Below are 22,582 nucleotides of genomic sequence, written 5' to 3' on the forward strand. Positions count from 1 at the left end.
GTACAACAGTCCCTATTGCCTGAAATTAAATGAATTTAAGAACAGCTGACATGCAGAAGAGCAGGGAAGATTCCATTCTTCCCAAACTTAAGAAAATGAAAGTGAAATATAAATACTGTCAAGTTACCTAGCAGTAGTTGATTTTCATATATACATACAAGATTGCTATTTAAAATATACACTATTTATTGAATGCTTTACGACCCATTTAACATACTGATAATCCACTTTTAATTCAGTCAAAATTATTTTTACTCCAATATTCACCATTGTTGGCCCAAGCCAATTTAAAACAAGAGATTTTCACTTTCTAACAAACTACACTCTCATCTGAAACACAAACACTGAATACAAAGTTTACCAAATACTTCCTAAAAGTGAAAAAATCAGAACAAGTCAATCTCACCTATGAACAAACCTCAAGAAACAGAACAAGAACAAACAGACATTAAGCATCCACATACATAAAAATGTCAGAATAAACCACACACCAGAGCACATAATTCGAATAATTAATGACCATCTACTGAGCACCTATTGCTAGAAATAAATGTTGGGCTGTTAAAATTGTCCCTAAGAAAACTAAGCCTCACTTCTATGACAAAATAGTTTAAACTGTTTCAGATGAATCAGAGCCATTAACAAGATTTAGGGGGTTTTTTTGTTTGGTTGTTTTTTTTCCCATAACGAGAAAGAGAAATCAGCTTTATGCAAGGGCATTGATCCCACCTGGAAACAGTATTTTTAATGGTAACATCACAGAACCTCAAACAATCTCAAAGAGAAGCTAAAGATCCTGTAAAACCATTGGTCACTGTTAAATATACTACAGGCATATCATCGTATTCTTTCCCTAATGTAAAGGACTAACTGTGCCCAAATTTTGGTAATGTAACTATGTTAAAAGCAGTAACAATATGGAAACATTTCACAACTATTCATCAAGTATTATCACTACACAGTACCTCCAAATGAATCTTGACTAATGAGGCCAATCAGTTTTGTAAGATTTTTGCTGATAAGGCAAGCACACGCTTTAGAAACATGTTTATCTTTCTACTTGACAGTTATACAAAACCATCTTTTACCCCACAAGCAATATGATAATTTTGCAAATAAGGTAGATATTTCAGCAACAGAGCTCTCTTTACCATGATGTGGCATTCTTGAGGTGTTAGGTAAAACCAAAGATGGTCTCAATGATTTCTCTTGAGATGAAAATTAACAAGCTCAAAAACTCTATGTGAGTCCTGTTTAGACTTAGCCTAGGACATCCACTTTCCCAAACACATGCTACTTCTTGCAGGTGTAACAGGTATAAAATCAAGGTTCCGCGTGAAGAAACCAAAAAAAAAAAATGGCTGTTCTCAACACTTTATGCCAACCTATATAAAGGATCTTAGGAAGATAGGTAAACATTGCTGAAAGAGTCAACTGTCACGAATTCAATCTCCATTTCAGAAGGAATACCTACAAGGCTGCATTAGCACTACAGATAAGTACTTTGTGACTTCTGATAACAGCAAGTACTATGAGAAATACAGTGAGTGCTTAGAGGAAATTTTTAGAGCATTTCAAGTTTCAAACTCTAGTCTGCCTGTAGATATTCAGTGCGCCTGGGGCCTGGGATTTTTGAATGACACAAAGAAGAGAAGGAAAGGCCATCAAGAATCCTTAGCCATATTTTAAAACAGTAGGCAAGGTCATATACAACAGTTTCATCTCCTTTTATAGAAATAATGTTTATTTTGGAGCCATTAGTTGTTAGCTCTCATTTAAAAGGTTTTACCCTACTTTCAGGTCCACTATAATTTCACAAGCAACAGAAATGTTGGTAGGTATGAACATCACTGTGTAACAACAGACTAAGTAGTAAGACGTAGAAGCCTTGAGATATTAAGATAGACCACTTCCCAAAACTATATGTTTAAAACACAAATTTCCAATAATATAGATGCAAACCCTTTACACTTGACACTGTATAATGCAACATTCATTTGAATCACTTTCTGAAGGACTTCTTCAAATCCTATATAATCACATATATAGACTTTCCAGGTAATAATTATTATTTTCACAAGCATATTATCAAGTATAAAAGATACATCAACAGCTCATTATTTAGCATTGTATGTACAAATAAGCAGTTCTTCCTGTTAATTAGTTAATACAACTAATTGTGAACTTGTGCTAAGGTTATTTTCGCTCTGAAATGATCTCAGATTTTAGTGCATGAAGGGTTATGAAAAGTAGCTGAAATCGCATTGGTAATAGCAGAGCTGAGCAGCCACATCTCATGAGAAGGAAAGCACTTCATAGCAGTTAACACCCATGTTCCTTCCCCAAACGTGAGAAAATTATCCATGCACAAGGTTACATTTACATCAAAGCAAATAAATTACCTGCAGAATGTATCTCAACATGCGGAAGGCTTCGTTATCTTATTTTCCACTCCACTTTTTCACTACTTTCTGATTAAGTGAGTCACAAGGGCCTTGTGAGTTGACACATCAGAATGTTCAGTGTTCAGTTAGATCCGACATAAGTTTCTGTGACTAGCACAGTTTAACTTGGAGCACAGTCGCTGCTGTTCTGCGCAAACCTATTTGTACTAACAGAGCGGAGAGCCAAAACGTTGCTTTTGTTGCTAATTAGTTCAGGCATGTTTGAATCCAGAAGGGAAACACTTTTAGTTTATTTTTCCTGGGAATGCTACAAAGTTCCACTACAGCTTCACAATGTAACCATGTGGATCAAGAGAGGCCTCTGATTCACTTAGGGAAATATCAAATCATACTACTGAATTGTTCTCCTGTTTCTTGGCTTTATTCTGAATGCACTGAAATGTTTGAAAACATAGTTTCTAAGAATTTGCCATCTGTAGTGTCAAAGGCATTCATGGCAGAAAAAGAAAATCTTGTTGAGGGCAAAATTCAGTCAAGATGACTGTAAAACCTAATCCACACCTTTGAATTTGGACTGAATATCCATCACTTTAACATCTTGTAAATGATCCAATTTGTTTACATGGCCTTGTAGCTTTTTATGACTTTTCCATAAAGAAGTTATTACATCCATTCCTTTTATTTTGTTTTAGAGCATTTGAATGAGCCCCAGAACCACAAGCAAGTGAAACAGACTCTCTGCAGATGGAATTGGCCTCATATAACTCTCCACTACCGGTAAAATAGCCAGAACAACACTTTGAGTTTGGAAATGCCATACCTTCACATACAGCAAAGAATTTCCTGGGCCATATGTCTTTTTTAATGTTTAACTATTGCATAAAATGAGTGCCGGTTTCCTGTCAATTTAAGGAGGAACATGGAGCCCCTCTCACAGCTCCAATGGTTTGGAACAAGAGTGAAGGCAGTCAGATGGTTACACAGAGAAGTACATTGAGGGAGAAAAAGTAAAAAAAATAATAATCGAACATGGATATTCTATCTGCTATCACGCAATAGGTCATTCAGTGAAGCCCCCAAATAATAGTTTCATAAAAGACTGGACAACTGAGTGTTTTGAAAAGACTACAACTAAATATAATGACTGAAACAAGCAATATTATGCACTAGTTCACAAATCAGTATCTTTTCCAGGAAAGCCATTTTCCCACTTCATATGCTTTTAAACAAATAATGCTTAAAAAGAGGCATAGAGAAACTGGAGCTATGGATTGACAGGGAAGGTGTACCAAGAACATCTCCAAAACCATTTTTCCAGGATAAGCTACTCTTTAAACATGACACTCCCTGGTATTTTGCACACCAGATTTTTGTTCACAGAACCTTACAACTTTGCTATATGTGCGCCAAACTGAGTAATGGTTTTAAGATGTAGAATATCAAAACTACAAAAAGGGCACCACTCATTTACCCTTTACTGCCTGAACCTAGTTTGAAGCCCATTTATCAGATTACAGGGCCAATTCCCTAATTAACTGCAGCATCCAACCTCCTGCCCCCCCACCTTCTTACATGATTTATTGCCAATTCATAATAAGAATATTACAGCAGCAGCAATGCAAAAAGGAATTAAACGTACAGGAAACACAAGGAGCATTGTTTCCTTTTCCCAAGACATTCTTTACTTTTTCTGAGACAGACAGATTTAACATTGCAAGAAAAGCCACATAAGGGCGATAAGGGAATTTAAATCCAGCACTGAAAATTACCACTGGCTATGCCAGACATTTGCTGAAAGCTAGGAAGACCTCCCTTACTTTCCTTTAACAGAACTGTAGTATCATAGGGAACGTAATAGGATAGGTACCCAACCAATAGCTCTATTAATCTAGAAAGCCAACCACTAAAAAATTAAAAACAAAGACTTTTAATTCCAGCCACAATGCCAATGCTGGCAAGGTGCATGACCAGAGAACCTCAGCCTCCCTGCCTTTACCTTGCTTTAATCAGGACCAGTGGTACCCTCCATTTCACGTCAAGAAATCAGTGTGACAGTGACCAAAGTGAGCCATGCCTACATATTATTTTAATGCAGTTAGTAATCAGTTTTAACTAACTCAAGGAGAAGTTTCAGTGTTTTGGGCTTTCAGGGAGTAGAGGAACAGAGGTGCCTTTCACCCTAGAAGAATCTCCTTAAAACATCTGTGTTTATAATGATACCTTGAATGAATTTGCCATAAAGTGCAAGATTAATGAATAATTTATGAGTATCAAGTCACAAAAAGGCACATTGCCACTGAAAAAAATGTGTTATTGATTATTCCCTTACAACTCTCTCATTCTCACTACTATAAAAGGATGCCACTGCATGGGAAATAACCTTTGAACATTTTCTTATTTCATTTCTGTTTCTGCCTGTGTTCTGCTGGATTGCATGGAGGTAAATTCATATTCACTTTCCCCAGCTCCAAACACCTGCATATAAAAATGGACTAAGAAAATAAAATTTAAAAAAAGCAAAAAGCAGTGACTATCACTGTGAAGACCTTCATTGCAGGATTAACCTGCCTAGTCTCAAATTAGCCTAGTGTGAGTATGAACAGCCACACAGTGAAATAATCCAGTGGCTCAAAGAGCTAACTAAATACCTGATGAGTTCTTTTAACTTCAGTTGCAGCCAGCTCACCTGATGATCAGCATAAATAAAAGTCCATTGACATGGGTTGGGGGTGGCACACACTGACAGGACTTCAGAGGCATCCACAGCAACAAGAAGCCAAGCAGCCTACGGGCCCCAGGCAAATGTACAGTCATGCATATGCAAGGTGAATGTTGAAGTCCAAAACTGTGGGCATACTCAAAAAGGTGGAATATTTGGAATACACTAGGAAACTCAGAAAAAAAGAGACAGCCTTTGCTGACCCTAATACAGAAGGCCTGCAGGAGACCAGGGAATTGGCTGGGCTCTCTCCTTTTGTTTACATTGATTTTATTTTTTTTAGTAGTTCTTATACTCTCTGTATACAAGAATTCTCCCTGAGCATCTAGAGTCCTGCTTTGTGTCACCCAGCCAATCAACGTCTGTGGAAACTGATTAGGTTATGAAAATGTATAGAGTTGCTGTTGTACACATGCTTTGTAAAGATGAGGTATCTTCCCATATAAGACTGCTTATATGCTGTAGGATCATGAAATTAAACGCAAATAGCCAACTGTAACACTGGAGATATGTTTTTAAAATCTCAGTAGAAGGATGTCAGGACGAGAAGATCAGAAGACAGATGAACCCTAAGGCTAGGATATCTATAGATGGAGCAATGAACAAATTTTTCAGTCATTGCCACCTTAAAATAACATCTTACAATCTAAGAAAACCTCTTGAAAACACCAGTTCATATTTTAGCTTCACAATAACACATTATGAATTTTCACTTACCTACTTGAATAAAAGCATTTCCATTCAAACACAAGCTGCAAAAGTTTTTCCCCAAAAGGGAATGACAGGTCTATGTAAGTTTTAATATACAATTAATTTCTCAGAAACTCTGAAACAAAGCACTCATACAGATACCTAAGTGCTACTAAAATAACTGTGCTGTGTATCTCTTTTCTGTTCCGTAACTTTTTCGAAGTCCCACTGTTCTCTGCTAAAAGACTACATACATACAGGCCAATTCCTAAAACACACACCAGGAAGTGTATTCTCCATGGTATGCACTTTGTGACTAAAAAGCAGAGGCATGGCTTTCTGATAAAGCCAAGAACAATCTATAAAGCAATCAAAGAGGTTCATTTCCAGCTAAGGGAAGTGGGCTTGCTCAGCACATCCTCTTTCTAGTAATCAGAAACTGCCAAACATAGCAAAAACCAAAAGCAGCAACTACCCAACAGAAACAAAAAAACCCCAAGACCACTCTGCTATAATGCACAACCACTGCTGTATGATGCAAAACAGTACCTTGCTATTACATGTTGACTATGTAACAATTAAGACTCAAAGGAGTTGCATAAAGTTATAAGATTAAAAAGACTTTATGTGAAGACAAAGTTCAACATAAGCTCTTTGGCTATATAGCTGTCATTGTCTCAAGGTATGTCCCATGTTTCTTCTTCATTATAAAACTCTATCTGACTGACAGACAAACTAAATAACCCCAAACAACATGATATGAAACTTTAAAGTCTGACTGGCAAACCTAGTAGGAACTAGTTAATGCAAAAACAAGATTTCAGATTAAATTCCATTCAAGATATTTAACAAACGTACAAGAAGGTTGGAATGACTACATATTTGGGACAAGTAGCAAATGGTCTGTGCTTTTAAAATCCTACATTTACCTAACAGAAGAAACTCAGAGAAGCTGCAGGACTAAGTAGTCCCAAGCAGCACCTTGTTGAATGGCAGACGATGTGTCAGAAGTCAATTAAAAAGGAAAAAAAAACAGTTTTAAAAGCTTTCTTCCTCTGCAATTTATTGTAGTGTTGAACAACTTCTCTAATTTGTCACAATCTTTTGCTTAAGTCAAAAGATGATGTGCTGTAATTCATCGCTCTCCAGGAAAAGGGCTTTAAAACATTTCAAAACCAGTCTTGGACTAAATAGAAATAGACTAAACTTGAGAAAAATTGCATCACTATCAAGTTTTCTTTTAGATGACATGCTTATATTTTATACTTCCTTATCTTCTCAAAATGCAGAAAATTTCTGCTACCCAGCAGTAGTCAACAGGCTGTGCTGGCACTCTTCAATTCAACAAGAGTCAGCAGAAGTGGCACCCCACCACCATAAACTATGTTCATTTACAAGAGATAATTTTTCAGTCAAATGACTGCATTCAAGCAAAAGCACTGATATTCCCATCTGCAAGGATTCAATGTGCTGCATCGCCTGGACATCCCTACCTTTTTCAGGTGTTTGGCCCAAGTTAAAGTAACTTAGTCAGAAATTCTGTTGTGATGCTGTCCCCTGCCTGAATAAGCTGGAAGCTCCCTTTAGAGACACACAAATCAGAGAATCCTTTAGGTGGTTCTTAGGAAGCATGTCAGGCCATGTACAGGTCAACGGGATGAGAGAAGCTCCCTCTGGCACTTCAGTTACTCACTTAGTTCCAGCTGCATTCACCAGCTTTTCCCAAGGATAGCCTGAGATATGCAAGTCTCAAACTCTGTCTCAAGGGCACCTGTTTGGGGGGTTTTTTGAGCTACATAAATCATGTGCATGATTATGAAGCAGTCAGCTACCAAAATTGATTATTAACAGTTTACATTTATGTGGGGGAAGAAAAAACAAAACAAAAGAAGACAAAAACAAAAAAAAAACACCCAACACCTTAAAAGAAATTAAGATCTGTGAAAAGACAGATCCTGACCAGTACATTACCTGCAGGATTAATGCAAGTGCTTCAGGATTGACAGAAATCAAGTAAGTGCTTTAGTTTTCTAAGATTTACTTCAGCAACTCTATTTACTGCTGTTCATTCATACTTGAAACTAACTGGAGGAAAGTTACTATTTCTCACTGGCCCTGGTGAGTTGCTAATTGATCTCAGGTTCTTGGCCTTCTGAAGTCAGTCATTACTACACTTTAAACATACATGCCACATAAACTATACACGTCATTGCTTATGGCACCAAACGGTAGTTTTTTCTATAGAGACATTCTCATATTTCTCATAGAAAACATAACAGCTGATAGCTTAGCAAAGTTCCTTTAAACATTTATTGCATCTTCTTTTAAACAGCCAAGAGAATAGAATTTAGATTCTCCTGCCATCTCATGTTGTCTCAAATCTATATTAAACTAATAACATTATATAAGTACGTGCACTCAGACCACCAGGGTTAAATCATTCACATTACTCAATCTACTAACAGCCCCCTCAGATGCTGCTGAAACTAAAGAAACTACATCAAAAACAGCCATTAAAAGCAGATGAAAATGAAGCAAGAAATATAATAGAAAGAAGAAATAATTAAACCATCCAGGTAATCAAATTCAATACACAAGAGATTCAGTTTTGTTCTTCAAAAGAAACTGAGCAATCAATTTTTCTTGACTTTTTACTTCAATACGGAAAACTGTTAATAAATACATCAGATAACCATAAGAGAAATGATAAACCCACCTAAGTATGAAAAACCTTTCAAAGAATAATTTGCTCTTCGATGTGACAAGAACTATAGAAATAAAATCCATCCAGATATATGGGAGCCATCACTACATGCATCATTTACTGCTACTTTGCTTTCCAGAAAAATTGCATAAACTTCTTTGATCCTCCAGAAGAATATTTACTCAGTTGAATAAAATAAAAACATTAAAGATAAATAGGAATTTTTCAAAGAAATCACATAAAATCCCTTACTGTCAAGTAGAGTTACAAATAAAACCTGTTCCTAAAGAAAATATCACTATAACAGAGGAGAGGCAAATCAAAACATGGAGGTAGTTTTAAGTGGTTTTAAACGGAGCTAGGCTTGCCCCACAACCACCAACACACTGAATTTCCAGGAGGTAACAGCAAAACACTGTGTTCTAAAAATATTTAATTTACAAAGAAATATTTACACTAGGAAATTGCCACCTAATACAACATTCACTATACAGCAGAAACAAGAGAGGTCCTTATGTCTACCGTTAGCAAATAAATTGAGTTAAATTGTAATTTTGAAGTTAATAATAATTTAGCTAATAGATAAGTAAATACCAGTTATGAAAAAATTAATTCTTAAGCACACACTTACCCTTTGTAATACAAGTAGTGGCACTGAATTAATAACTGGTCACAGACATCTTCAGTATCACCTTGAAGCAATAACTATAGCACCCATGTGTGCAGCTGAGTAACGCTGTAATCCATTCTACTCCAAAATTTCTTGGCCATTTAGCAGTTTTACAAGTTGAGGACAGAATTTTTATTTGTAGACTGCGTAAGTAAAAAAAATCTCCCTCTCTCCTGACCAGAGATTATTTGGCATGTGAACAGCAATATCTCATTCTCATACTCCAGGGAGTTTTAACCTGCCTCTAGCTAAAAGCTATACAATCTTTAGATTGCAGTAGAGTGTAAAAATCACTCTAATTAAATCAAGTAAGAACTGGTTTGACCAGTGTTACCGATCCCCCAAATAATTAAAATCAGTTAAAAAAAGTCAGGGGTTGGTACTTAGCTATACCTGAACTTGTTCAATTGCAATAATTACTTTAAGAATTAGCACAACTATAAAGCAAAGCAATACTTCTAAGTATAAATTACCACATAATACAGTTTCAGGGCACTTTTTAAAAAAAAAAAAATTCTCCCAGCTTTGCATTTGTTCTAAGATGTAGTGACTATCTTAGAGCATGCCAAATTGCATTGCAAACCAGTTGAAGCCTGACCTAAGCCAGCTGTGTTTCTGATATACGTGAACAAAATCTAGTTTGTACTGTCACATATACTTACACCTATTTACATATTACATTTACATATTTACATAAGTTTTGCTTCTATGCTGTATGATCTACCTTTTACACGTTTGTGCTCCCATTGTTGGACCCTGCAGGCCCTTCAGGGCCCAGCTGCGTTATCCTGTAACAAACCTTTTAGAGCAGACTGACAGCATAGCAGGTTTCCTTGCACTCCTGACAAAGTCAAAGCAAAGCAATGACAATACTTTGTGTGTTGATATGCTCCACATGCACACCATGCAAATTTAAGAGAAGGCAGCATAATAGCACAAGACATTACTATAAAATTGCGAAGCCCATTTTGTCACAAACTGGTGCCCTAAAGCCTCTAAACACCAGGTAAGATGGGAAGGGGTAGAAAGTGAGTGATTTCTCACACAGAGCAGATAATTTCCTGTACTATGCACAAAGTCTGATTGGTTTCCTGTCAGAATAGCTGGGTCTCTGAGTCTTTTGATCACTTTCCTCTGGCCCTTCACAGTTGCTCTGATTAGAGATTGATCCCCATGCTGCTCTTTGATCAGCAGCTCCGGCAGTCTGCAGGTGCCATTTATCATCACATTAACAGGCCACTGCAGTATTAATCTCCCCCTTCTAAATTTGTTAGTGCACTGCATAGTCTACCCATTCACAAAGCACTTGAAGAGGTCTCTGAAACTTTGCTTTCTATTACAAGATACAATGTAGAATACTTTTATCTGGAGAGTCCCAAGTTCAAAGTTGAAAGAATTGAATTAGCCTCAAATCTGCGTTTCTGTTTTATTTCATTACAGTTCAGAATGTTTTGAGAGCTCCCAGATTGGCCTTTTGTGTTGGTTTGTGCCCATGGAGAAAGCTTGGTCTAGATGACATGCAAAGTACTAAATTTTTCAAACACCATCTCTCCCCCTCGCCCCCCCCCCGGCCCCGTACATTAAACACCAGGGTTTCCATGCATGTATGCTAACAGCCTTAATTTTAGATATTCTACACTAAGTGTGGTTTCATGCAGTATATAACGTTACAGTTTGTAAAATATTCTCTAAAATGACTTCATAATAGCAGATCAAGAGGAAAGGCACTTAAAAATCTGAATAATGTAAATCATATGGAGTTCAGAGGCTAAGCAAATTACACACCCCGAAGCTGCCCTTGCTGTATGAAAGGAGTCTTTCTCCAGTTCAGCGCAGTCCCAGCCCAGGGGAACTTGCATTTGAGAGTTTTCTAAACATTTCAGGTACACTTGAAAGTTGAAAGTAATTCTCATTTCCTACGCAGGATTAGCTCGTTTCCAGCCCGTACAAAATACCACTCATTCACGCACAGACACAACCCCCTCTCCCCTCCCCGAGAGCATTCAGGGTACAAAGGTGCGCGGGTCGTTGTTGGGTTTGTTTGGGTAGTTTTTTAGAGGGGCGGGGAGGTTGGAGGGGAACGGGACACGTTTTGCACCTCAAATACCTCAGAGGAGGGAGCCTCCGAGCCGGCGCCAGGCTCCCCCCGCCCGCCGAGCCGCTGCCCTTTTACCCACAGCGCTGCCCGAGCCGGCGGGCAGAGCCCTGGCTGCCGCCCCGCTCTGCCCGCCGCCACCCCGCGGGGCCGCGTCCCTCCGCGGCGAGGGGCTGCCCCGCGGGCGGCGGGAGAGAAGAGGGAGAGGAGGGGGAGAGCAGAGCTCCGCGCCGCGCCGGCCGGGCGCCCGCCCCCGCCCTGCCCCGGGCTGCGCGGCGGCGGCGGCTGCGGCTCCTTACCGTTCTGCTCCTTGGCGCCGGAGAAGGCGAACTTGCTGCTGAGGTCGGACTCGGCGACGGCCCCCTGCCTCCGGCCGGCCAGGGCAGATGTCAGCAGGAACAGCCCGAGGAGGAGCATTGGGCCGGCGGGGCGAGGGGCTCCGGCACAGCAGGCACTGGCGGCGAGGCACCGAGGCCCGGGCGTCTCTCAGCAGCGCCCGGCGCGGGCTGCGCCGCTGGGGAGAAGGCAGCACTGAGCCTGCTCTGGCAGCGGAGAATTGCAGGGTACTTTCCACATAATCCCATCCAAAACTTTTTCCTAGAGCGCTCTTCTGTGTCTCCAGGTTTTATTTTCCTTTGCCTTTTTTTCTCTCTCTCTCTCTTAAAAAGAAAAAAAAAAAAAAAAAAAGGAGGGGGGAAAAAAAAAAGGGATCAAAGCAAAGTCTGGACCCAGACCAGCTTCCCAAGGACTAAACAACCCGGTGCCGTGGCGGGCGGGGGCCGGAGGGGCCGGGGCTGGTGGTACAGCCGCGGAGGAGCGCGCACCTGTCAGCGGCACCGGCGGGGGCGGGCGGACCGCGCTCGCACACAGCCACCCTCCCCGCCCGCTGCTCGGCGGCCGCGCTGCCAGCCTGCGCCGTGCCTCTCCACTCCCCCCCTCCCTCCCACGCCCGCCGTCCCATCACGGCGAGGGCGGCACCTGGCGCGGCCGTTTACGCCCCGGGAAGTTGTCGGTGGGAAGAAGGAGGCGAGCGGGGGGGCTCTCGCCGCTGCCCCCTCGCTCGTGGCCGAGCGGCGGCGCAACAGGTGCTGGGGCGGCCTCTGCCCCCGGCGGGGAGGGAAGCGGAGGGGGCCTCCCGCCAACCCCCTCTGCCTCAGGAAGGGGGCTTCATCCGCCCTCCCTCCTTCTCCCGATGAGGAACCGAGGTCATTGCGGTCCAGAGCCAGCTTCTGGGTTTGGTAATTTAGAGTGAGGTGAGTTTGTTTACTGGGTTGTTATTATGGCAATTGGGCTCCTGCTTGAAAATTTGATGCTTGGTTAAACATTTCATCTGAAGGATGCCCTTGATACTGCAAATAAAACACGGAGAGGACGTTTTAAAAAAGACTCTGGATGCTTAGTTTTTTCTGTTCTTTTCTTTTTGTTTTTTTCCCCCTTGTATAGAACTTGCTGTTTTGGTTATCCTGAGCTGGACTTCTAACGTTGACATAAGCAGATGGAAATGCAGGTTCAACTCTTTTTAACTGTCCCTTGCTTGCTGAAATACCATGCAGTACTCCGTGAGGTGGTATCCGTAAAGCAGACAGGATTGGATTGCCTTCTGCTGTTTCATCAAAAATCAGAGCTGAGTTTGTGGGAAGGAGTATTCCCCCATTGACACTGGTGAGGACTAAAAGGAATGATGATGTTCAGCACCCATATAGATCTCCATTAGAGATGGCATTTCTAGTTTGCCAAAGGGTTTGAACTGTGGCTGTGCGATGAGTCTGGGTACCAGGACTGAACACTAACTACATACCAGGAGGCTGGAAGAAGCAGTAGGAAGGACAAATCTTTTTTTCTTGACTGAGAAGTTTTGGGAGAGTTTCTTAATTGTGACTTCAGCCCCCATATCTCTGAGGTGGTTTTGGGGATGGATGGGAAGAGCTATATAAGGATGGTATCACTTACTGTCTGTGCAAGATACACAAGAGAGAAACTGAGTCTGCTCTGCCAGAGTCTCGAGCACACACTACATAAATTTCTTATCCTTTGACCTAGCTCTTTCCATTATATAACTGAGCTATTTCTTCGCCTCAGCCAAAGCAACCCTTGAGACAGTGATAAACAACCCCTCTGTTCCTAATAAGTGACATATTTCCAGTAGCAACTGAAAGCTGTCCAGCCAAGTTGGGCTGTCTTCTGAAAAGCAGGCTTGAAGCATATCGTAAATAGCAACCCTTCACTTACAGAGCATGAAGAAAGAAATCTACTGCACAAAGCAGACTATGTAGTTACTTTTATTATTGTTAGCATTACTATTTCTTCAGTTTCACTGTTGTTATTTTTAAATGGAAATAAAAATAACATGTACTGGTTCACAGGTCTCCTACCCAGATGATTACAAGCAGTGGGTTTTTAAAATCAAATAAACAAAGTATTACACTGTAGCTTAACCTTCATTGCCTGAGGATTTTGTGGTATTCTTTGTATTTTGGACAACTGATGGCAAGTTCACTCTGAAAAACATGGACATAATGTCTTACACTGTGTACATCAAAGGTAAAGAATCCATTGAAAAATCATAAATCTAGGCTGAATAAGGCCGGTGTTTCATCTGGAGGTGCTGGACCATGCCCAGAAAAGGGCAGTGGGGCTGGTGAAGAAGCTGACCACAAGTCTTATGAGGAGAGGCTGAGGGAGTTGGGGTTGTTTAGCCTGGAGGAGGTTCAGGGGGCAACTTATCACTCTCTACAATTACCCAAAAGGAGATTGTAGCAAGGTTGGGGTCAGTCTATTCTCCCAAGTAACAAGCGAGAGGGCAAGAAGAAACAGCCTCAAGTTGGGCCAGGGAAGGTTTAGATTTGATATTAAGGAAAAATTCTTCACAAGAAGGATTGGAACAGGCTGTCCAGGGAAGTGGTGGTCACCATTCCTGAAGGTATTTAAAAGACATGTAGATGTGGCACGTGGGGACATGGTTTAGTGGTGAACATGGCAGTGCTGGGTTTGTGGTTGTAGTCAGTGATCTTAGAGATCTTTTTCAACCTAAATAATTCTATGACTCCATGGTCTGGGCTCAGACTTTTCAAGGGAAGATGCAAGAACCCACACAGTGGATGAATATGGAATAACACTGCCTGGGGGGGGAAGCGTTGATTCTAAACCTCCTGTAATTAAAGATCAGGGTATATTTCCATTCTTAAGGTTCTACTTCTTTTCAAAAATGCTTTTGTTGCTAATCCCACCCAAAATATCATGTGCAGTAATCTCTATCCTTATAAGTGTCCAATCTTCTCTGAAATTCATGCTAAACATTTATCACAAGCTATCTATGTTTATTTTTGATGTTATTGCTCTCCAGTTTCATCAGGTATATGTATGTGTTTGAGTTATGAAAACAGATAAATATAAATTATTTACTTTCTCTACCCTATTCATTTTCTGTATTACAGCCATACCACATCCTTTCCCAGCTAGGCATTTTTACTATGGTTGTCACATGAACATCTCTATAACTCTAAGCTTCTCAGAGTCCCATCTAGTTTTGTTGTGTTTTATTTGGGGTGGGACAAACAGAATATGACATTCCAAGTGAAGGCCTAATCTAACATTGTACAGTGAATGAAGATAGAATGTTTCATTGTACATAGTATTTCATGTGCATGTCATTTATATGATCTACTCATGTACTCAGAAGTATTGGCATTAAAAAATATATTCTAAATGGTTAGATAATTGTAACAAACTAATGTATATGAAGTTCAGACCACTCCTTCCAGTGCACATTGTGTTGCCTACATTGAATTTCACTGGGGACCATGATGCCAATGCAGCTAAGAGTGTAAACTCTGTAGTCTTTCAAAGACTTTTTTTCCCCGAAGGTTGTTTTATGACTCTGGTTTCTATCATCCTTATTTAGAACTTTTTTTTTGAAGCAGTATTTCTTGTACTTGAATAAAATTTTAATTATCTGGATTATGCCACAGGAATTTATTGATATTGAGACTTAGCCAACAGAGAAAGCAAAGGAAATTTGGCCTGTTAGGACATCAGAGACTTACTGTGATAGTGTATAGACATGGTACTCCTGAGCTATAAATATCCTTGAAATGGAAAGGCTTTCTCTGTGATTATTATTACCTGAAAGAGTTACCATTAAAATATACATTCATCACACAATCTTCAAAACCTTCCCTTAGATCAGCAAATAGAATTTCCCACCCCAAAGTCAAAATAAGATGATCACAGTGCCAACAGAGGTGGATGGTTACGTGTGCTCCACCCCTTGTTCCTTCACCACTTTACAACAACAAAGATTCCCCAGTTACAAGCAAGGTACATAGGTGTTCACAGACTGCCCTTTATGATTTCTGCTGATGCCAAGACATCTTGACTGACTTCAGGGGGCTCTAAATATCCCAAGCAAGTTCTGCGAGGAAGTGTATTCTTTCCTTGTCCTGTATGCTGTCTTCAGCAAGACTTTTTTCCCCCTCCATAAGGTATGCAATGAGATAAGCATTTCTCTCCTGAGAAGCAATAGAGTGAGAAACACAGTGTTTGGGGGGAAAATAGGAAAAGGCTGAAATGTAAACCCATTTTCAGCCGTGGTGTACAACCAAAGGGAAATGCTTCTGAAGATGGGTAGCTCTGCAAATACAGTTACTTCTATCAGCTTTATGTCTCCCAAGAGTTAGAGCTAGGCATTTACATACCTTTGCAAGATTAGGACCCACTATTAAGAAAAGCAGATTGATTCCGTTTTCTCTCCACAGCTTCTTTCACTTCTTAATATGAATTAAAAGGAATTAATACATATATACTTTTATATTCCCATATATTCCAAATGTACCTGTACAATCCCTGTTAGAGCATATGGAAGGCAAAATAGTATTTTGCAAAACTTAAAATCTAATTTAGAACTAATGAATATCTGCTCATCCAGACACACAGGCAAATGTCTGCTTTTGTGCAAGATGCTCCTGATTTCAGTGTAGTTACGCATTAATTAGTTGCTTGTATAGAATTGTTGAGGTTTAAATGCTTATGCTTACATTATGGAATTATTTTTAATTATTAAATTAGTATTAAATATTTTGTTTGAGCAAAATCTTTTATGGATGAGTGATAAATATGAAAACAGAAATTGTATTAGAAACACCAATAGTCTTTCAGAAAAGCAACAATACAATATTGTGCTCTCATGATCACCGAGCAATAGAAAAACAGGCATTTGTACATGACTCTTATAATCTTACTCATGTGAGGTAAAAAGACTGTATAGAATTGACCAGAAAATCATTCCTGTGTTAGAAAGTACTCCTGTAAATGAGGTAGTGCTAAATTTCAGTGTTTCAGTCTTATTATCCATTCCTTCTGAATTTGTAAACAAGTTGAAGATTTGTTGTCCCATTTCCATGCTGCATTCAGAAATATAATGAAGAAAAAGTGTGAAGACCAGACAGGCTTCAATTATGCTGATGCCTATACAGTGTGGATTGCTCAGACACAACCAGAGAGGAAGGATTTCCAAATATTCTTTGGTCACTTGAATTATACCTCTAAATAAAAGGTGCCATTTCTATTTTGCAAATCCTAAAATGAGACTTTGGTCTTAAAAATACACTTAAAGATAAGCATTTGAACATAGACTTCTAAGCATATCAATGTTGTTCTGCTCAATGTTGCATAGCTTAATCATTTTTCGAAGTCCTTATTGTACTTTTGTGTGATTTCTACTTATAAGCATTGTTTCGGAGCAGTCATATTTAATAATTCCAATTATTTAATCAACTGCATACACATATATTGTCCGAGCTACATGACAATGCAACTTTCTTTACATAGGCTGCGAGAGCTACAACAGGAGACAAGGAAGGAGGCCCACTAGAGGTCTCCCAAACTATTTGAAAGAACACTACCCACTTCTGGCATTTGGTAGCTCATTTGGGTCTTGATGGGCTTTCAAAGTCAGCATGTAAAACGCAGAACACGGCTGTCACTTATGCCTTGTAACATGTTTGCTGAACATATACATGGACTACACCAAGGTCTGAAGGGGCAGCAGTAGCCAGTCTTAAAATCAGCATTTCCCCACAGGGTACGTAGGAGTGTGGGGACCCCTGGCGGTATAGTGGTTAGGATGTGGTGCTCTCACCGCCGCAGCCCAGGTTCGATTCCCGATCAGGGAAACTCCCCTGGGCAGATGGAACTCGTCAGCCCTGTAAGGCCATCCATCTAAGAGAAGGTCACTCTAAACAAACCTACGTCCTGAGGACCTCACTGCCACTGTCCAAGCTTGCTCGGCCCTGGCAGATGAACCTTAGGATTAAAGGGTGGGCTCAGTTCAGCGCACACTGTGTCTCACCTAAAAAATCCACTGCGCAGGCTCGAAGGGGAATGACCTTTCCCAAATCTTCGCTCGCGAAGACTGGCCATACCATGTAGGAGTGTTCTGGGTATGAGGGTCCCTCCCTCAAAGCATTAATTTTCTTCTGTATGCTTTCAGAGTAGAATGTTCCTATCATGTTACACCTCAGTTTAGAGGTATCTCAGTATTCAAATGCTCTTCTGCACATACTTGAGTAAGTGCATAAGAACTGTGCTGAGATGACAGGCTTACTCAGGTACACATGAATGTTTACTTACTTTTGACTATGTTTGCAATGATTTTGCTTATTTATGTCAGAAGTCAGGTAAGTTTTCTGCTTTTTAATCAGGTGACATCACTTATTGATCACTAATGTCTTTGGTCCTATCAGCATGCATGAAATTCTGTCACGATCGTAACTGAAGATGGCATGTCTCTGTGTCAGCCCTAAAGAACTATTGAAATCTGGATAACTACTGAATTTGGTCTCCCTGCCTGTCTCCCTTTCACTGAGCATTGCAAGATATGGATTTGCAATCAGAATACAAATTTTGATTATTATTTCCAAGCATTACTAACCACTGCTCTTTGAAAAAATAGTATGTACCGTGTAGTTATAAAGTTGCATCACTGTATCCAGATACAGTAAAATTAAGAGTAAACTATTATTAGAAACACACATAGATATAAACAGATTATTTCAAACACTGATAAAACCCACTTAGAGCATTACAAGATTTTTTTTCATACTGAAATGTTTCTAAGCTATTTATATATGAATATTCTATTGCTTTGAAACTGCTCTTCAGAGAAATGAAACACAGCTGAGAGTATTTATGGCACAGCAGCATAATTTTGCTACCAATATTTGCAGTGTATCTAGCACTTAACAGTCTGAATGCAGACTATCTAACAAATAGAGATACTAAGATCCATTACAATTAGTTATTTGAGTGGAATATTTACATCTATTGAGTTTGAGGTAGAAAAGTAACATTTGTTGGGTCACTTTGTTGTCATAGGAATTTTATGCTTATGTTATTTAAACTATTATTGATACTAAGAATTTTGGTTCTTGAGTATGTTTAATTGAAACAGATTTTTTTATATAGCTGTAGTACTTCAGCTTTAGTCTTCTGGTCCTTCAGTCCACACAGAGCAGGAGTCATGCTAAGACAATTACATAGCTTTGAACCTTCATTAAAGTTCAAATTCAGCAGAAGAGAATGGGAATCATGTTGACAGCACCAGTCTCCAAACAGCATTGTTTAAAGGCTAAACTGAGATTACAGTTTAATTGGGTAATGAGATCCATCTAAGAAGATATTGCAAACAAGCCCATAGGTAAGACTAACATTAGGAATCTAACAGGAGTAGAGGAGTAATGGAGGACTGAAGAGCAGACACAACCACCCAGGAATGATGAGGCACTGGAGCAAAACTTACACTATGTGTGAAGTATCTGTCCTCCCTAACCCTGACTCACCACTTTACATTTCCTCTCGTTTGTCGTCTTCCTGTCTCTTCCCTAGTCTTCCTCTCTTTCGCCTACTCCCTTTCAGCCTTCTCAATTAATTAGTTACTACTTCTACTGCACTCATTATTTAATTAAACTCTTGGCCTCCTAATTTTACCTCTCCACACGTGATCTAATCCAACTCCTTGCCTTCATAACTGGTCCTTTGGTACTCCCTAGCACTCAGATTTGTTTCCTCTTTGCACTTTGCCCAGTCTTATTTCCTGTCAGTCTCCAGTCCAGATTTGCTTGCTGCAGCAAACCTTTTTTTCCTGTCATCATCTCACAGAATGACTATTCCACAAGTTTACTCAGGGTTTCATTGCAGTGATTTGTTTGACATGGGCTAGAGCAGTGAACCAGTTGGTGCTACAGACCCAGCAGCCACAGTATGGATATGTTGGAGAAGGTCTTTCAGTATACTTCCATAAGAAAGTTCTAATTCTGCAAGACAGCTATGAGATGATAATCAGTGGTAAAATATGTGTTTCAAAAGGTGTATTTTTTATCCAAATGAAAGTCACAATGCAAACACACCTGCTATCTTGTCTGCCCCATTAGTTATGACACTTTTCCCAGATCTCTCTTTTCTAATCTACAGTACCTGCATCTCTTTATTGACAGAATATCTCTGCCTCTGCCCTGTTCCATATTGCGTGAAGTCTACTGGAGAGAATGTATGCTAACAATTCATCTGAATCCAGGCTTGGCATAATCTACAGAAGCACACCAAAGTTTTATTCAGGCCATCAGGAGCTTTTCCAGAGAAGAGATGAAGAGTTTCCAAGGAACTGATCTGTAAAATTTAAATAATTTATGTAAAAAAAAAAAAAAAAGGCATCAGGCACATATTCAACAAAATAGTTGATGTCACTTTCTAAAACATGGATTCAGGAGGAATTTAGAAAAAAAACTTTAACATGGGGGACACAAAAAGTCATAAACACTGAGTTTCTCATCAGTTGCCTCATTCACAGAACTAAGTTATTTTGTCAGAAATAAGGTTCAAAATGGAACATGGAGGCTTTCATCCCATGTATTTTTCCAAACTCAGAAACAGGAAAAGTCTTTTAAAATATCAGTTCACCTTGGTAGATGGCAACAGTTCTAATATTTTTAGAATTTTTTAACAGATCTCATTTAAACCCTTCATTCAGTAATATATTTTAAAAGCAGATATAGATTTTCTTCTACCCCTTCTTACATAAATATAAGTGGAATTTCTGCAGATTATAAATATATTAAAATAATTTGAGATACTGAAAAGCAGTTAAATTTTTACTTAGGTACACTGCAGAGAACATAGGCAAAAGCCTACTTTAGTATTAATATTTCAAATCATACAGTAGTTTTTGTATCTGAAAATCCAGGTAATGCTGCAGCAACTGAACTGCCAGTTGGACAAGAGTAAAAGAATGTACGAATGATGCGTTATTCATACCAATAAATTCTCATTGTTATTTCCTTGCCAGTTCACTGAATGGAAATATACTACAAAGGAAAATAAGTTTAAAGCTTTTTCCAGTAATTTTTCAAAGCTATCCCACTATTAATCACTAGAGTTCATGTCATCTAGTTAAGAATGCACAATATTCCGAAGTATAGCCAACATTTTTCTTTATTGATCAAACACTGGCATCAAATCACAGTGTCTCATTCCCACAGCACTGTGAAAAAAAAAGAACTTCAGCTTCACTGCCATGTGGATCACAGAACATCCTATAAAATGCATTTAGGTTGACAGTAGGTCTTTGAACTACTTATTTTGTATTATATTTCTAATGTTGTTGTATGTTGTGCCCTGTCAAAATCCATTTTGAAAAGAATACCACTCCATTAATGTTCAAATTTATAAAAAATACTCTTTTCTCCTTAGACAATAATCTATGTCTAGTGAGGTATTTAGAGTGTATTCATAGACATAAACATTGATATCGTCATATCCTAGTGCTCCTTCAGCATGCTGGTTACTGCCAATAGCCCAAAATTTAATATTTAATTAGAGATGAAGGAGCTGAAGATGCTGAAGTTGTCAGCATCTTTTTGGGTGGAACTCAGTACCTCCCAGGACTATGCCTCTATTCAGAAAGCACATCATCAATGCCCAGAATGAATGGTGTGAATAAGGATGTACTTGAAGAAGCCCTTAATCAATGAATGTTATTAAAAGGACATATTTTGAAAGTGTAAACCAGTTTTGAGATGATAGTTCTTAATTTCCACAAAGGTTCCTAATCTAAATGGATTTGTAGGACTAGATTCCTAATCCTGCCCGCTACACTACTGGATGAGAGCCTAAAAACTTCTGCACGAGGAGTCCTATCGCACACATAGAATGAGTAAGCCTCTTCATGCCTAAATAAAGAAAATCTGACTTGATCCTCTGTAGCTCAGCACATTTTTGCTGAATTCTGTGAACCACTGAACTGAGTAATGTTAATTCCATTATATTAGTTAAAAAATTAAAAACAAAGCTAAGAAACAGTGCTCAGTCCTTCACGTAATTGGAAATTAATGAGAAAGATAGTTCAACAGTGGGGTGTCAGCATTCAATTCAGCTGTCCTGTTTACAGCCTGATGAATGGATTTTGATCTTTTTTGTTGAAGGAAATAATGAAAGCTCTATTTTCAGTGCCATACCTGGTCATGGCCAGCTAAAGCGGAATGATCACTGTGAGAGCTGGATAAAGGTACAGAAGCTGAGTTACGCTTTTTTTGTCGTGCAGTCTGTATCCCTCTCCTTAGTTTTCAGGACTCATGGATTTCTATTCTTTTTCGCCATCTTCTTATCAACTACTTGTGTACTTATTGGTACCTACAAAAATATTTTGTCATATAACTTATTTGCTATGTTTTGTAAATTTCGAGAAGAAAAGTGTCATGTGCAATAAGTTTTAACAAGTGATTATAGTAAGAGCTTTCCCATGCCTGTTGTATATCTTATGAAAGCAGAAGGAATTTTAGTTTGGAAAGACAGCAGACTATCCTTTTTTATCCTGGTGTAGCACAGCAGAATTCTGCTGATGGAAAGAGAAATCAATGCTGGTTTTGTAGTGGAGATGAGTTTTTATTTTAAGAGCATTATCAAACTTTTACCAAATTTCTAGTCATGGACCATATTTATTCTTCCAGTGATTTCCAGGAGAGCTGTTCATGAGGGCAATTCAATCAAATTGTGACTACTCTGACACTGGAAGATCATTCAGTCACTGTGCTCCTTCTTCCCACAAATGATGAGCAGTCAAATATCCTTGTACTACACATACAAAGTTATTGTAAATGTACTTTTAACATCTGCAGTTTTAGTTGAGACTAATATATGGCTTCAAGTAACTTAGAGAAATTAATCCTAATTGAAAAGACAAGAAGAATGTTATTCATTGCACAGACTAATTCAAAACTGCTACTGCAGTTATCAGATGGAAGTCAGAATT

At 39.1% G+C, this 22,582-nt stretch overlaps 1 protein-coding gene and 1 long non-coding RNA gene across 2 annotated transcripts in view; one reads left to right on the forward strand and one right to left on the reverse strand.

Moving 5' to 3' along the window:
• Window positions 1–11,713, reverse strand: part of PDGFC (platelet derived growth factor C) — a 123,583-nt gene extending 111,870 nt beyond the window's left edge. Inside the window, exon 1 of the mRNA XM_064652319.1 lies at window positions 11,583–11,713. Within this exon, the coding sequence (XP_064508389.1) occupies window positions 11,583–11,700 (118 nt within the window). The 5' untranslated portion in view covers window positions 11,701–11,713. The remainder of the gene's footprint in view (window positions 1–11,582) is intronic.
• Window positions 11,714–11,718: 5 nt separating this feature from the next.
• Window positions 11,719–13,718, forward strand: LOC135413119 (uncharacterized). Its single transcript, XR_010430096.1, has 2 exons — window positions 11,719–11,846; window positions 12,727–13,718. It is a non-coding gene; the product is annotated as an uncharacterized LOC135413119 (long non-coding RNA).
• Window positions 13,719–22,582: the final 8,864 nt, after the last annotated feature.

The sequence above is a fragment of the Pseudopipra pipra genome, chromosome 4 (assembly GCF_036250125.1).
Source record: "Pseudopipra pipra isolate bDixPip1 chromosome 4, bDixPip1.hap1, whole genome shotgun sequence".
In the NCBI taxonomy this organism is placed as follows: domain Eukaryota; kingdom Metazoa; phylum Chordata; class Aves; order Passeriformes; family Pipridae; genus Pseudopipra; species Pseudopipra pipra.